The sequence below is a fragment of the Terrapene carolina genome, unplaced genomic scaffold, assembly GCF_002925995.2.
Source record: "Terrapene carolina triunguis isolate 2854851 unplaced genomic scaffold, T_m_triunguis-2.0 Scaffold42, whole genome shotgun sequence".
Lineage (NCBI taxonomy): Eukaryota > Metazoa > Chordata > Testudines > Emydidae > Terrapene > Terrapene triunguis.
In genome coordinates, this window is record NW_020664393.1 from 3,952,614 (window position 1) to 3,970,781 (window position 18,168).

Here is an 18,168-nt window from a genome sequence, read left to right on the forward strand (position 1 = left end):
CGACGTGAACACACTGATCCATGCCCCCTATCTCAACACTTATATGGGAAACCCCATATATTTAGGGAAATGAAGTAATGTCCTGAATTTGGTCACTACTTTAGGTAGAGATCTAAAAGCTTGATCCCTCTCTCTCCAACACCTCCTCCCACCCATGACTGCAGATGGATTTAAAGAAGTTTGTCACAGCAATCAAAAGCCAAATGCATAGTTTACATACTACAATAGAGTATAATTAAGTTAACCAACAAGTTGAGCAACGTAATGTTTCATTTTTCCTACTTTTACTAAAGGCCCCCTTGTAGGTGTTCAGCGTGGACTATAAGCTCCTTCAGCCATTTAATTGAAGGGGTAGAAATGTTGCATTTCCTTCACAAAGGTATCTTTTCTCCAACAGGTTTTTCAGGCACTTGAGTTAAGTATATAGACGACAAAAATAAAAATTAGTTCTACTTAATCAGAATAAAACTCTCTTTCTCCCTCTCTAAAAATAAGGTTTCAGTAGCATGGTGTCTGATGTCGGAAGCCTGCTAATTTTTATTTGTTCTTATTGGACTAGATGGATTGAGGGTCTGCTCCAGGAAGGCAATTCCTATGTTCCTTGTTTTTCCTGGAAAATCAGAATAAACTAAACTCAATTTTTTAAATGTAAAAACAACCTTTCAGGAAATCAATACATATCACAAAGAAGAAAACAAAGGTATAAGCCCAATTTTTAAAGCTGATTTCTTTTAAGAGGACTTCTACACACAAGTACTAAAGGGTGGGGAAAGTAGTTTGCTTTTTAAGTGTCACTGATGTGATAACTGATGCCTGAACAGCACACTTATCTCCCAGTTTTGAATGAACTTTGAGTGTTGATTGACAAAACAGTTCAGATTGTTTGGGTCCTCTTATGTTCATTTCTATACTTTCAGATCATGAACTGCCACCTTAATTTTCAGGTTTTAAAGTGTCCGGTTTTTTTACAGTCATATTCCTTTAGAAAGATCTATTTCCCTAAAGTTCTTGATATGTATTTTCAACTAAATCTAGATTCATGAGTTGTGTATATGGGAATGTCAGTAGTTTAGAAATGGCTTATATTCTGGTCTTGACATGTGTAGCAGCAATAAATGTAAATAAATTTGAATCAGGAAAATATTTACAACAGAGTTATGGCATACACTGTGAGCATCCTAAAGTACACATGGATAAAGACTGTATGAAGTCTGCAACTCGTGTTTACAAGCAACATATTGCAGATACCACTCCAAATATTCCAGTATTTACCTTAGGAAACTTGCAGCTGTGAGCATTCTAAGGAATGTGTGAACAGCTTGCACACCTCTTGGACCTCATGAGGCTGCCTCAGCTAACAACTTTAAGATACAGCCAAAGTGTCCAAAATTAGCCAAAGGCACCAGTTCTCATTGAGAACAGAATAAAACAAAATGTGGAGTTTGAACGCCAAGCTGTTTAAGGTATGTGAAACCTCAAAAAGTTGGGAAAATTCCATACGTAACAATGTCCCTGGGGAAGATGTCTGGACCTCTGAATATAAAAGCATGAGTCTCTACACTGCCTGAGCTAGAAGACCCAGGTCTGACAGAGAGCCACACTGAGCATGGGTTGTACACTGAATTAAAATATACTTCATTATGGATTCTTATTCCACAAATGCCTTGTCCTCAAACTTTCCAAAAATATTCTATTTCAGTTTATGATCATGCATGTAAAATGCAATTGAAAATTGGTGTCGTTTTGGTGACGTTCAAACGGAGACAGTAGTGTCTGTCTCTAATACATGGATTCCACGGTTTCACTATAACTGTTATAATGAGAACAAAAATGAAGGCTCATGGCATTCACTCATCTATTAGGCTTTTTTGAACAGTCCACTAGTTTTGACAGTTCTACAATCTTACAGAACTAATTTATATCAGAACTAAGATCTCCAACTCAAATCAGAGCAATTATCCAAAGATTAGTGCCTGGTAATTTATTTATCCTCTTCAGTGAGCAGAAATAATGAGGATTAGGTTGCTTTGACTTTTTTCCACAGTTCATGCTCAGTTGCCACCAGATGCTCACAGTCATCACAATTAGAGTAGGAAGATACACTAATTGGATTAAATGTTACTTGTACCTTATTTTCTTTCTGATTGAAATGGATTACAATTTGCCTTTATTAAAGCATTTTTTAAAATATATTGTCATTAGAATAATGGAAAAACTACTAAAATGATAAGGAGACATTTCATCTTCGTCCACTTCTTCTCTGGTTACAATGCGTCTGAGCACTGGCAAAAGTGTAGAACACTGTGGGCAACTCAACTGCAGGCAGAGGCCAGAGCTGAACACAGACAGATCAGAAAAACCCAATAAAGGATATTTTGAAAGAGCTGTTGCAAGTGGAAAATCAGGGGCCTTTCCTCTTCATTTGTGTAAGGCAAAAAACACAAAAGCAATGCTGGAGAGAGAAGTAAAGTAGTTGCCCATGAAGAATTTAGCTAAAAAGTAAACAAAATCTTAGAAGACCAGAGAAATCATTTTCTAGAATGGCTCAATCTAGCAAGGTGCTCATCACCTCCAGTTGTTACTCAGCACTTTGCAGAGCTGAGCCCAGATGCCGAACACACACTGGATATTAGGGGAAAATTAGAAATGGACCATCAGTAGTACACTGAATATAACATTGGTTGCCACATGGCTGATTTAGTGACAAATGAAGCATTTACTACCCCAACAGCAACTGAGTAACAGAAACTAAATGAATTACTATCATGTACCATAAATGAAGAGTGAAGTACAACATATTCCTAGACATAGTAACATGGCTAATGTCAAATTTTGTACATGCTGTATATACAGCATGTGAAAAGCTGTGTAAAAACAGGCTTCTGTTGTGAAACATCCCAGGTCATTTTACCAGTAAATCATGCACAAATGCCTTGGCTTTAAGACTCAGTATTTCAATCTCAGCTTTATTCCTTAACCCACACAATAACCATAATCAAAAGTGTTGACCATTTCTACTTTAATGCTGTCAAAATACAGTTCAACCGTCTTCTTTACTATAGCAAAATGTTATCAGAGATTATCTCCCATGGCATTTGTTTGTGGTTCCACTAGATTCTCAATAGTTCATAGTAAAATATCTTGGTACAAAAATTCTTAAGTTGCTTTTCTAAATGCAAGAACAGAGTCATTTTCATAAGGGACTGGCAATGGGAGGCAAACCCTCATCATGCAGCACACATAAAATCATAGAAGTGTTTGACTGAAAGGGACCTCAATAGGTCATCTAGTCCAGTCCCCTGCACTAAAGTCAGGACTACGTAATAACTAGATCATTCCTGGCAGGTGTTTGTCTAACCCAGGGCTGGGCAAACTACGGCTTGCAGGCTGGATCTAGACCATCAGCTGTTTTAATCCGGCCCTTGAGCTGTCACTGGGGAGTGGGGTCTGGGGCTTGCCCCACTCTGGCGCTCCAGTCGGGGAGCAGGGTTGGGGGACGCTCCACGCGGCTCCCGGAAGCAGTGGCATGTCCCCCCCGTCCCCCCCCCGACTCCTACGCATGGGGCAGCCAGGGGGCTGCACTCTGCACGCTGCCACCACCGCAAGCACCACCCCTGCAGCTCCCATTGGCCAGGAACCTCAGCCAATGGGAACTGCAGGGGTGCTGCCTGCAGACAGGGCAGTGTAAAGAGACGCTTGGCCACACCTCTACGTAGGAGCCGGAGAAGGGACATGCCATCGCTTTCAGGAGTCGCTTGAGGTAAGCGCCGCCCGGAGCCTGCACCCCTGAGCCTCCCCTCATGCCCCAATTCCCTGCACCAACTCTGATCCCCCTCCCACCCTCCAAACCCATCAATCCCAGTCCAGAGCACCCTCCTACACCCCAAACTCCTCTTCCCCAGCCCCACTCCAGAGCCCTCACCACCACCACGCGCCCCACTCCCCCACCCCCTCCCACACCACAACCCCAATTTTGTGAGCATTCATGGCCCACCATACAATTTCTATTCCCAGATGTGGCCCTTGGCCAAAAAAGTTTCCCCACATGTTCTTAAAAACCTCTAATGATGGAGATTCCACATCCTCCCTAGGCAATTTGTCCAGTGCTTAATTACCCTGACCGTCAGGAATTTTTTCCTACTGTCCAACCTAAACCTCCCTGGCTGTAATTTAAGCCCGTTGCTTCTTGTCCTATCCTCAGAGGTTAAGGAGAACAATTTTCACCCTCCTCCTTGTAACAAACTTTTACATGACTGAGGAGGAACGTAACAGTTTTCAGCTACCAATTTTTTTCAGTCTTTCCTTATAGGTTGTTTTCTAGGCCTTTAATCATTTTTGTGCTCTCCTCTGGACCTTTCCTGAAATGTGGCACCCAGACTTGGCTGCAATACTCCAGTTGAGGAGTTATCAGCACAGATATACCATATAATTTTTATACATAGGGTAAAGAATATTACTTCGCAATTGTCACATTTAGTAGATTTTAAATGCTTCTTGTGAGTGTTCATTTTTTAAAAATATCTAAATGTAGTGCTCACTAAAAGAATCAAATCAGTAAACAAATATTTACTTCAAGGTATTTTGATAATGTACTGAAAGTATGTTCAGCTAAAAGGATTTAAGAATAAGCCCTCTTCTATTGATTTTGCTACAGTTTTTTTAATGTAGCAAGTTAGGGTGTATATTATACAATTGCACAATACAGAAATCACATAAAGGTCAAAGAACATTTGTGATCACTAACATCTACAACGAGCAGTAGAAACTGAAATCACAAATGACAATCTAATGGAAAAACAGTATCAGACTTTGAGCTTGGTACCAGACCAGCAAGGGTGGGATCTCTGTGGAGGAATTGTGTGCACTGATCACTCCTGCTAACTGGGTATCTATGGGTCCCTCAGTAATGCACTATAGCATCAGCTTGGAAAACAAGCAGAAGTCTTGGGGTACAACAAGCAGAGTTGACATAGTACATTACACCCATTTTCCTCAGAGAAAATCAGAAACATGTTTCTTATTAAAAAAATGTAAAGGTTTCAATAAAAATGCATTAAGATTTACTTAAAAGCCAAGTAAAATGTTAGTTTGCTGTAACAGCTCTCAACCTACTATGGCCCAAATGTGAAATATTTTGAATCTTTCACATGACAAGGAACACAAAAAAGTTATTCATGCAGGAAACTCCCACTGACATGGGACTCATTCCTTCAGTGTATAACTATATCTTTTAAATCTTATTTCTGTTGTAAATATTTTTAGAAGTGAAAAGTCAAGGACAAGAAGTTTGTGGTACTGGTAACTTTGAGAATAAGATGAATGAGATCACTTGAAATGAGGGGCATTTCAAGAGGCATGCTATAAATATATTTAAATATAAAGAAAACTATTCTACATCTCAGGGGTAGCATTAACAGCATACAATGTGGCACTTGCCAGCGTTTATATAAAAAAAAAAAAAAAACCCTAAACAGCAGAGGAAAGGCATACTGAGTAAGACTGACTGTGGATACACAGCCTAATACTGCCCTTGTCAGTCTTCTACACGGCATCCTATCCCTCCCTTCCCACTATAGCTAGCTGACTCTGTGCTCCCCCCCCCCCTCACTTTTAAGGGTCAGCTATCTCACTGTGTGAAAGTATATAGGTTCATTAAACTGCTGTACTTTGTCTATGAGATTTTAAAAAGCATAGAGGTATAAAGTTGTTGGCAACCTGCACTTCAATTTGTGAGAATTAGGATTGTTTTGATAGGATTAAAAACACACATCTCAGGCTTATACATTTTATTCAAGCCGCCAGAAAACTTCTTAGGGCTGATTTAATTTTCCAAACTACTGCATGCACCCAGCAGTTACAGAAGTTATAAATATGGAGATTTAATTTCTTTTAACTCTGGAGTTCAGTGTTAAGTTTTCCACTGACGATTTTAAAGCCCTAATTATATAAACAATTTTAATAGACTCTGGTTTGAGAATAAGAAAAAAATCTTATGTGAGAGATTCACTAAAAAAAAAAAAGCTTCCTGTGCAAATATACTGAATACCTTTAGATATGCTCTCAAAAATAGCTATCCCCATGAGTGCACGCTTAAAAATAGAAAGTATAAGGGGACAAAGCCATTACTTCAGCAACAAACAAAAAAGTCCAATATGAAACAGAAGAGAACCCAAGTTTCATGATTTAGGAGCGGGAAGAAACAATATTTTAAAAAATTTTAAAGGAATCCAAGTATGATCTCTCTTCAAATGGCTCAACAGAAGAAATTTTAAAACCTCTCCATTATAGGTTTTCCCTACTGACCTTCCAAAATATATACTGCAGCTGTTTAGTTTCTTGGATCTAATCCTATTTGCTTTGAAGAAAAATGATAACACTTCCAATGAAGGAGGATCACGTTGCCAACTCAAGTGCCCCATCTCTTTCTCTCCACCCCATACCAAAAATAAAATTTATATATATTATACACACACACACGGTGTGCGTTAGCCTCATCCACCAGTTTAAAATGCCAGCTGAACTTACCAGTTTGGTACATTACTAGCACAATGTACTAGTCTGGAAGCCTATTTAGATATCTATCATTTTGGACCCCCATCTGCACTACAATTACAACACAGCTATGCCCAGTGATATAACAGACTGCTCCAATCTACACATGCAAAAATCAAATTGTTATAATGTGTTGACATTTATAACTGTAGCATAGAAAGGACCATAAAGATTAAGTGCCTTCCCTCAGTGTCTATCAATTACAGTTCAACAATTTTACACCTCTACATTTTTTAAACCTCTCTTGAGTTACTGGGAATTGTGAGGGCTCAACACCTTTAACAGGAGTTGCTGGTACATAGCTCTCCTAATCTCAGGGTTTGCAATAGTGGCTCATAGTGCTGTTAAGGGTCAGATTTTAGTGAATTTGTACCAGTCAATGCATGCATTTTATTTGTACGGTTTGGACCCTTAATATGCAATGTAATGCACTGAGTAGTAGTGAGAAACCCATTTACCTTTTATTACAGTTAATACTTAATAGTTTGCAGATAAAGATAAAAAAGTTCATGGACAAGCTTCCCCCCCCCAAGTATGTAGTATTTTGTAGTCATCATTTGGTGAATCTGTATATAGTAGTTTTTAATTCTTTCTGCACTATACTAAAAGGAAGTTTCAGGACTCCAGGTTGTTTTGAGTATTCTGCTGATGTCAATATTTTATCCTGCGTTAAAGCACACCTCTATGGGATCATACAGGTGGCCAAGGTGATCAGCAAACATGGGGGAAAAACACCTTTAATACTTATGGAATATGATGTATGGATATGCTGCTTCATATAGAATTAAATAGATATTAGCATAGATAGTGATTTACAACAGTGGTTAGGCACTGGAACTCTTATAGAAGCAGCTTGGTTGGAATCAGGATGTGTCAAGAAAGCATTATTCCACATTTTGCCAGTTATTTGCTACAGTATGTGAGGTCTGACAAGTTGCTAGCTCTCTCTGCTTCACTTTCCACACTCCAACTGAATTTGGAAAATGGAAATAATTATTAGGGCTCCTAGGCACTATACTAATACAAATAGTTGATAAATGCAAAGTCAGTCACATAGGAGGAAGACATTTTAACTGCTCATATAGCTTACAGGGTTCTAAATTAGCTATCAACTCATAAAATGCACCTAGGCCTGACTATAGACAGCTCAATGAAGATCTCTGCTCAATGGTGATTTCAAAAAATAAAAGCAAACAAGGTATTAGGATGCATAAGGAATGAGATGAAGAAAACATCACATGGAATAGAATACTAATCACATCAGGTCTAGAAGGAGATTGCAAAATTAGAGGGGACTAAAAAAATGTTAATGAGATGATGATTTAACACCCCCCCCCCCCAATTGCTTGTCATTTGCAAACTTTATCAGTGATTATTTTAAGTATTCTTGCAGGTCACAGATAAAAGTATGTTAGATGTTAAATAGCATAGAGCCAAGAACCATCCCTGCATGGCCCCACTAGAAACTCACTCGTTCAATGAGGATTCCGTTAATGACATTGTGTGACAGATCAGTTAGCCAGTTTTTAATCCATTAATGTGTGCCATGTTAATTTTGTATCCCAATTTGTTAAAAATCAAAAATGTCATGCAGTACCATGTCAAACACCTGACAGAAGTCTAAATAGATTGGATCAATGCTATTACCTTTAACTTTTTGATGCCATTAAAAATTTGGTTGATAGTTTGATAGGACTTACTTTCCATGAACCCATAGTAATTGGAATCAACTATATTACCCTCCTTTAATTCATTATTAATTGAGTTCCATATCAGCCACTCCATTACCTTAATGTCAATGTCAGACGGACAAGTTTTTACATTATGTATTTAATAAATGGTTGAAAGGGTTTTATGGTAGTTGTTCCCATAAAGTTACACAAGCCTACTCTTGTTACAAACAGTGAACCATAATGTTACAACGGTAAGACAATGGTTAACACACTTAAACCCTTCCACAGAACACATTGGGGGGTATGGACTTCACTGAGGCAGCTAAGTAGCTAACATTTAATTATGCATTTTATGCTACTAAATATATTTTCCCACATAAGCTTTGACCTCATAAAACAGAAGTAGTTTTCTGAATTTATAGTTTTGGTTGAGGAAGGTAATGGATTAATGAAATAGTTTTGGTCTTCAAAAGAAAAAAAAAAGTACACTTGTACTTAAAATTGATTTGGCATTATCTCTCTCTTAAACATGCAGGCCATCTACAGTAACCAACTCTATTCTGTTTTCTGGCCTACTGAGGCATGAAATTCATGTCCATCTTACAGGCAGGAATGGAGTGTTTTGGGCCTTAAAGGAAAGAGCAGGTGAATATTGTGCAGTTCAATAAGAGCTTCTCCTGTCCTATATCACAGCACTATGCCAAGAATACTGAACATACTGAACAGGTGCAGGGACCCATGAATGGGTTAACTGACCAAGCTGCCTTTGATGTTGCATGTACCCCCTTACAGTAGAGCTCTTGCAGTCCCTCATTACTGTATCAGGATATATGGAGTCCATAATGGATTCTCTCTGCCAGGGCTGTAGCAACAAAGAACGTGGCCCCCTCCGAACATATGTCCGGGCGGGGCCCCTTACAATGCAGAAACTGGAATGTGGTATTTATTTTGCCACTTTTAGGGGCCCCCTTCCTTGCGGGGCCCCCTCCGGTCGGAGGGCGCTCGCTACGCCTCTGCTCTCTGCCTATCTAGGTCTGCCGTGGCATTCAAAAATGGTAGAATTTTCATCCTTGAACTTAAATTCTGTCAGTCTCTTTTCACATCCCTCTGAAGGCTGAGGAACAGATCTTCTTTTGGCTCATCTCCTTGTCCTTCAATTTGCCAAACACTCTGTCACTTGTGCTCCCAAGTCCTTCTCTGTAACATGCCAGCATTTCCCACTTACACCCTTGTTGCAGAAGTGGTCTCTGAAATGAGGAAAAAAGTAAAAGAATATTGGATTTATGATAGTCCTTGGAATACCAAGAAATACAATAAAAATAGTTTACTTTCAAATTTCAGTGCCTTATTACAAGATATTCAGTCCTGTGATTCAAAATGGTAAAAAAGCCCTTGAAATCTCCAAAATTTCACATTAGCTCAAAGCACAGGATTTGAGGGAGATGGAAAACTGCATACAGAGCAGGGTTGGAACACATGTACACTACCAATGGGCTAAACAAGAATTACTTGTTGCCAGTTAACAGGCACCAGGGGGCGGGGGGGGGGGGAGAAATATGTGATACAAGTTCTAGCAAGGAAAGGGAGAGACCCATTCAAGCAAGCAGGTGTACGGTTGACAAGTTTGCAGATGGAGTTACTTTCAATGATTAGTGCAGAGGACATGCTCCAGAACTGGAGAGACACAAATTTCTTTAAAAAGCGACAAAGAGTCCTGTGGCACCTTATAGACTAACAGACGTATTGGAGCATAAGCTTTTGTGGGTGAATACCCACTTCGTCAGATGAATGTAGTGGAAATTTCCAAGGGCAGGTATAAATATTCAGGCAAGAATCAGTCTAGAGATAACGAAGTTAGTTCAATCAGGGAGGATGAGGTCCTCTTCTAGCAGCTACCTCAGCTGCTAGAAGAGGACCTCATCCTCCCTGATTGAACTACCCTCGTTATCTCTAGACTGATTCTTGCCTGAGTATTTATACCTGCCCCTGGCAATTTCCACTACATTCATCTGACGAAGTGGAGCATAAGCTTTCGTGGGTGAATACCCAATACATCTGTTAGTCTATAACAGGGGTAGGCAACCTATGGCACGTGTGCCGAAGGCGGCACGCGAGCTGATTTTCAGTGGCACTCACACTGCCCGGGTCTGGCCACCGGTCTGGGGGTCTTTGTATTTTAATTTTAAATGAAGCTTCTTAAACATTTTAAAAACCTTATTTACTTTACATACAACAATAGTTTAGTTATATATTATAGACTTATAGAAAGAGACCTTCTAAAAACGTTAAAATGTATTACTGGCACACGAAACCTTGAATTATAGTGAATAAATGAAGACTCGGCACACCACTTCTGAAAGGTTGCTGACCCCTGGTCTATAAAGGTGCCACAGGACTCTTAGTCTGGATCTGTAAAAAGCAACAAACACGGCTAACCCTCTGATACTTGACAAATTTCTTTGTGAGCACAGGTGAGAGTTAACATTACTCACTAATTTGATTGACAAGATATTGCACTTGTTTAACGAAACATTTTTTTGAGATTATTACAGGTGACAGGGGAAAAAGTTATGCCAAGCTTAAGTTATCTTTATAGGATTGCCCTCCTGCATTCGCTAGTTGGGCATAGCTACGATTCCTAGCTATTTTATCCTCACATATGTGCATGCCTTTATTTCATACATTAAGCAGAAAGGCAGGATTAAAACACAATTTCAGTAAGATAAAACCAGATTGCTGTATGGGTACACTGGTCTACTTTATTGGTATAATTGTAATGGTACAATGTAATGCACAGCCTCAGACTTCATGCCAAATACATAACCTATTACAACACAATTCTCCTGAGATTTTCTATATTCTGGCATTTGAAAAAGAGGACCTGCTCCTTGCACCCGTGGCACTGAAGCCAAATTTTACTGGAGGGGAGACTTCCAGTCTTCATTAGATTCCAGAAAACTGTTCCCCAAGCATACAAAACCAACTCTGATCAGTGAAATAGTTACCTTGTGTAGATGTCCCCTGGCCTCCAGGGTCATTGTCCTCTCCAGCCTGCAAGTCTCTGCAGTCATTCCAAGACCTCTTCATATTATCAGGTATCACTGGGCCCCAGTTCAGAGAGGCCAATGGAGACGGAATTCTCCTCCCCATCCTGCTGGTCCCTCAACAGCCCATTTTCAAGTGTCTGGATGTTGTCCACCATTATCTCAGCCTTCATAGGTGTGCAATTGTTCAGACACAAAGCCGTACACCAGGATGTTACAGCTTACAGAGCCTGCCTAAGGTAGATATTTACAAGCACCTGGATCATTGCCTTAGGCCAGCTGGCAGCACGCTTATACAATGTTGTCTTCTTCTGAGACATATTCTAAGGTGGACTTGTTAACACACAGAAGTCGCAAAGAAGTCAATACTATTCATAAATAGTGCACACTGAGATCTAGAGGGTGTGCAGAGCTATTTGTATAAGTGAAGGATTTCAGAAATCTTGCCCTTGGACCAGAAGATGGACAAGCTAAGCTACAGAAGCAGCGCCCAATACACTGTGGATGGTCACAGAAGGACTAATTAGATCAGTGAAACTCTTATGCCAGTCACTGCTGTCTATGCTGGCACTGAACCTGCCAGTGCTGATCAACATGGTGACAGATGTCACTGTTGGTCTTTTCAGAGCAAGTACAGCACACCCGTGCAGATATATGGTATGTTTCAGGTTCCAACAGTTGTTGGAATGTCAAATTTCACTAATGTAGACAAGACCTAGATGTGACTGGGTAATTCACCTTGCAAATCTCTCTATGATGAATGTTAGCACAGGTACCAAATGATGTTCTCTTATAATGCAACATGGACTGGTATCCTCCACTCCTTTGACTTATGTCAAGCAACAACCATCAGATAATTGCTTTTTATCACTACAGACCTGCAAAAGATCTGAACTACAGACTAAGCATTAAGAGCCTCCATACTCCATTACCATTCCCCTTTTCCATTCCACATACAGATAACATACAATTTCCAAGGAGAAGAAAAGGATTTATTTTAAAAGTGTGTTTTAAAGGATACTATCAACTTGCATTTTTAAATGGAATAGTATTTGTAAAATTCCTGTCTGATAGAGTGTCCTTTAAACAGTATGCCCTGATTTTATTTTTAAAAGAAAATGTATAATATTTTTCTGCATCTCGCTGAGGCTTATAAAGGATCTTTACACAGAGGGAGAAAACGACTGATTATACAAGGAAAACAACAAAAGTGCTGTATGAAAAAAAAAAATAATCACTGAATACTAAAAAAAAACGTGAAAGACTTTCACCAGTATCTTTCAAATCATAGTAACAATGGGTATTACTTGAAAATTATGTACCTAGCATACTTTTAAACAGAAGTGTGAAGTCTAACAATGTCCCTTTAAGAAAGGTTCTTGATCTCTATAAGCAGGGTGCATGTAAACTATGGCACAATGGAACAAAATTTTGCAGGTAAGGCTCCTAAATTCTGGGGGAAGTTAATCTGTTCATCTTCTTACCTCCTCAGGCCTCAGCTGCTGCTGTATTCTCTAGGCAGCCTAACTGGCCAGCCTGCACTATTGGCTCCTTTCACTCCCTGGCTGCAAACTAAACCCAAGCTCTGGCTCCTTGGCACATACATTACCCAACCACCCTTGCCTGGTTCTATGAAACAGTACGGTAGCGCTATAATCCGTTTAATTCGCCTTTGTGGGAAAAGGTGCAGAGCAAGCAGCAGCTGTTGACATGTCCCAGCAGGGCAGGGAGACAACACAAAATGTTGGGTGCCCAGTAGCAGCAAAAGTGCTTGATTCTGTAGAATCTTAGAATCTAGCATTTTTCCACAGACACAATCAGAGTCCATGAGGTTCCAAATGAGAGGATTTGGGATGTTCACATCTCTTAGAAACATTGTTTCAGGTTCTTTGCAAACTCAGACAGGCATTGGGTTGCACAGTTCACATTCTCAAAGTTATCTTTGAAACTATAAGGGCTAGATTTTTTTTTTTTAATTAAAGTAAGAGTTGAGATTCTGGAGCACAATTCTGTGGGAAGGGCTGAATTCCATAGCAAATTCCACAGTGACAGAATCCATAAGGACCTACCCATAGGCTCAGCTTCTAAATGCTATCTTAGAATTACACTTTATCTAGTCTCTTATATAGAGTGATTAGATATTGTACACATTTGCATGGTCTGAGCATTCTAAATTTTCTCCATCCTTTTAAAAGAGGAACTATTTTTATTCTTTGGTTACTCTTCCCCTTTCCCAAGCTGTCTTTTAAACGCAATCTGCCTTTCCTGACTCCAATTCCCTTCCATGGCAATCTGGATGCTGCATCAGCTTGGTTGTGCTGACTTCCTCTGAGGCCAGGCCTACACTTAAAAGTTAGGTCAACACAGCTACGTTATGAGGGGTGGGGGGAAAAAAACCACATCCCTGACCAATCTAGTTATGCTGACCTAATATCCAGTGTAGACACTGCTATTCTGAAGGAAGAAGACTTCTGTTGATGTAGCTACCACTGTTTGGGGGAAATGGTATTCCTACACCAAACAAACAAACAGTCTTCCATCCGCGTAGACTGCATCTACATGGCAATTAAAAAAAAAAAAAAATTGTGGGCTGGCCCATGCCAGATGACTTGGGCTCACAGGGCTCAGGCTGTAGAGCTGTTTAACTGTGGTGTAGACATTTGGGCTTGGGCTGGAGCCTAGGCTCTAGGACCCTGTAAGGTGGGAGGGTCCCAGAGCCCTAGACTGCAGCCCAAGCCCAAACATCTATACTGCAATTAAACAGCCCTACAGCCCAAGCCCTGCAAGCCCCAGTCAGTTGGCACAGGCTAGCAGCAGGTGTCTAACTGCAGTGTAGACATACCAACGTAAGGGGTTATCCTGGTATAGTCTCCATTGTGTAGTCATATCTTGATATCCAGAATTCTTCCTATTCTCACACCCTACTACTGCTGGCCTGAGAAGTAGGAGGCTAGGCTTCAATTCTAAAACTCACATTTCACTGCTGGCACTTTTCTAATTGGACTCCCCAAGCCTTTCCTACTCACTTCAGACTATGCTAAGAAAATTGAGGCAAATGAGTTTTAGCACAAAGCTTTCATCTTTTAAATGCTGAAGTCAGGAAGAAAAAAGTGGAAGGGAGGGTATACAAGCGTGTCTCTCCCTCCATCCCAGTTTTGGTCCCAATAATCCTAAAGTCAAGAGAGCCAGACCACTGCCAATTCTTTCAGCCAGAGATCCATGTGGTCTCTCTACCCAGCAAGAATATTCTGAAGGGCTTGCTCCTCAGTGGGACTCTTACTACATTAGCTAAAACTTATTTTAGTAAAGCAGAGTAACAACATTGGTAATTTAAGCAAGAAACGTTATCACTGATCTCTCTTTTAAAGGACATTCCAAAAACAACTACAGATTTCATTACAGTCGGAATAGAAGACTGCGTGTGTTCAGTTTGTGATGTTATAGCACTGGGATTCCTCAGGAACCCAACATTCATTTGAAGCAATTATTCTTTCAAGTATTTTTTTAAAGCACATATTTCTACATAGAGCATTTCAGTTTAGTAACAGCAGATTTAAGAAAGAATGTGATTGGAGGTGTCTGACACTAGCATTTCTTCAGTGTTTACTAAAATTAAGTTTGCGTTTGGGATTTTAGTAAGCCTACATCTGAAAATCCTGCATATCTCAGAGTCCAATATCAGGTATAATTTAAATTTTTGAAAAAAATCCTTTACAACCTCTGAGGCCTGGTCTACACACCTAAAGTGTAGGTTGACACAGCTATGACACCCAAGGTTGTGAAAAAATCTACACCTCCTGAGAACCATAGCTATGCCAACCCAATCCCGGGTGCAGACACAGCGAGGTCAAGGAAAGAATGCTTCTGTTGACCTTGTGAGAGGAAATTGCTTGGGAAATTGGTGTTCCTACAGCAAAAAAAGTCTACCTTTGGTAGCTATGCCACTGTAGTGCCTGGAGTATAGACAAGGCCTAATCCTAACCTCAACATACTTCAAATACTGCTATACACTGTTTTGGATTCATTTATCAGTTGGTTTTGCCACTGCTAGATCAGCCAGGGTGAGGGAAATAATTATAACATTTACCTAAGCACAATTTGAAATAGATTTTTTCCTAATGCAAACAAATCTCCAATAAAGATAATGACAAGTGTCTAGATTATGATACCTACACCTTCCTCCAGCAATTTTCTCCCTGCTGCCTCTCACACAGACACCTCCTCTCCCATGGCTCATTTTATAGAGCCAGGACAGAAGGTACAATGTCTCTCCTTCTGAAGATGGAAGATTTTGCTCCCTGTTGTTTCAAGGGAAGAATATTTTTGGACATTTAAATTGCCAAATTACATCTCTATGTCTCCACTAAGGAAAAGGTGTGTTTATAATGTGCCAACTAACAATCCTAGTGTAGACAGGGCAAGTTGCACATTTACTTTATCCTGCCCACACTAGGTTTTTACAACACGTTAAAGAAAGAAGCTTTTTTGCTCAAACGCTGTAGACAGACCCACCCTCAGATACTGATTCTCACATAGGTGGTCACTAACCATCACATAACCTGGGGACTGCCAGAGACGTCTCACATGCACACAGGGGTTCGCGTGTAGTGGCGGGGCGCAGCGAGGAGGGGGGTGGCAGTAGCGAGGAAGGGGCACGGCGGAAAAGGGCGGGGGGGAGCTTCCCCGCTCACCTGTCTTGAACACCAGCTGCTTGTCGTCCTGCGAGCCGAACTCTCTCAGCATGGAGACGAAGAGGACGCCGCACGAGTTCTGGATGCCGAACACCGCACCGTTGCACCACATGGCGGCCAGCATCACCACCCAGCCCCAGCCGCCCTCAGGGGGCTCGGCCCCCTGCTGCCCCTCCGGGGGACCCGCCATCAGCAGAGCGGACTGGCCGCCTGGACACCCCTCTAGGTTCTCTTGCCTCGGCTCCCCGGCCGCCGCCTGGGCGCCCTGCTGCTCCCGCAGCGCCGGGCAGGGCAAGAGGGTAGCAGAAGCGTCGGGAGCGCCCCCAACTCCCTGCGTCTCCAGCTTCTCACTCAGCGTCATCCCCGCGGGCTCCCTCAGCCGCACGCAGCCGGGGCGAGGGGACAGGCGACAGCCCCCGTCCCACGAGAAGGGGCAGCGGCGGCTTCTCTCCGGCTGCCTGAAGGGGCTGCTGCGCTCCCGCTAGCCCAGCAGGGCGGCTGGGAACATCCCGCGGCGCCTAGCGGGAAGCCCCTTTCTTACTGTGCAGCCCCGGCGGTACGAAGCCTCTCCCTGCCCCGTCCCCTCACACACGCCGACCCCTGGCTCGCCAGGTTATTTTGAAGGGGCACCTCTCGGGGGAGGGGGTGTCCGACAGCAGGATATCCCCCCCCTACCGCGTCTCCGATTGGATGGGGCAGGGGCGCAGTCACGCCCCCTCCCAGGACACGGTGGGGGCGGGGCCGCTGCGTGTCACAGGCTCCGGCGGCGGCTGTGCTGAGTGGCCGGGGCGGGGGTGTGCGCGCGGCGAGATGGGGAGTTGGGAGTTAACGGTTGCGCTCGCGCGCAGCAAGAGGGAGCCACGAGGCCTTTCCCCCACCCCCGCGAGGAGGCGCTGGATTCACCTCAGGGTGGGAGGGAGAAATCAGGCCAGCAGCCTAACAGGAGGGAGGCTACTCGGCCCCCCCATGAATTCCCAGGGTCAAGGATGCACCGCCCCTGGGCCGGGAAAATCGCAGCAACAACGCCACGGACACGGCCCCCTTAACACTAACCCAACAACTCCCCTCAGAAAATCAGGAAGTGCCACAGCTGCCTCTGTGACCATGCACGTGCTTCGCTCTGACCCTCCCTCTTGTCCCCAGGAGTTGTATCTCTGCCCGCCATGCTGCTTCCCATCCTCTCTAACTCTGCCTCCCTAGCCTTTCCTACCAGATTCCCGCCTCCTTCACGGCACAGGACAGAGGGCAAATGAGGCATTTCCCTCTCTGTTAAAGAGCAGGGCTATGACTCCTCACTACGGTCAGCCACACTGTAGGCACTACTGCCACAATACGCTGCGTGGCTGCTGCCTCTGTACTGCAGGGTGCTATACCACCTGCTGCCCACAAGAAAGGAACTGCTAGCACTGTTTCACGCCCCTCTTTGGCAGGTGCCGCGGCTTCCTTGACCTACAATGACAGCTGGCACTTTTCCCTAGTCTGGGGCTGGCCACAGCAAGGCCATCTGCCCCTGCTCTTATGTAAAATGTTGTGACATCACACATGGCATGCAATATTTCTCCTTAGTGCAAACGTGTCACTATTTCCTACACAGGGAATTTTCCTACACCTCACTTCCCTCACCCACCTTCCTCCCAGGAAGGGTTGGGGGCAAAAAGAGCAGAAGCCTGCACCTCACAAGAAGGTGGCAGGGCATGGAAGTCAGCGTGGTGAGGGTCAGGAGAGCTAGTGCTGGGGAGAGTTTGGGCTGGAGAGGATGTGAAGTTGCTTGGAGGGGGTTGATGGATTGAACCTGGGGAGGGTTTCTTCTGGGAGGTTAGGAGAACACAGAGTGGCTTCCCCTACTTAAGCCCTATCCCCTTTTGTTTTTCCCTGAATCCCTGTCATCCTCTGCTGCCAGTTCTGCTCCCCACACTCTTACCTATGGCAGGTCTACATTTAAAATGCCGCATTGGTGCCGCTGCAGCACTTAAGTAAAGATGCTCTCCTGTCAGTGTAGTTAATTCACCTTCATGAGAGACACTAGTTATGTCGACTGGAGAAGGTCTCCCACCAACATAGCCCTATCTATACAGGGGGTTAAGGTCAGTATAGCTACATCGCTCAGGGGTGTGGATTTTTTGCACCCCTAAGCAGCATAGTTATGCATATTTAAGTCTAGTGTAGACCTGGCCCTAGTTTTTATCCTCCATCCTCTGCTCCTACCTG

The 18,168-nt window shown here is 42.7% G+C and overlaps 1 protein-coding gene across 1 annotated transcript in view; it reads right to left on the bottom strand.

The window, feature by feature from the left end:
- The window catches only part of SLC16A10 (solute carrier family 16 member 10), a 156,838-nt gene extending 140,343 nt beyond the window's left edge, over positions 1–16,495 (bottom strand). Inside the window, exon 1 of the mRNA XM_024216030.3 lies at positions 15,961–16,495. Within this exon, the coding sequence (XP_024071798.1) occupies positions 15,961–16,321 (361 nt within the window). The 5' untranslated portion in view covers positions 16,322–16,495. The remainder of the gene's footprint in view (positions 1–15,960) is intronic.
- Between the last annotated feature and the right edge of the window lie 1,673 nt (positions 16,496–18,168).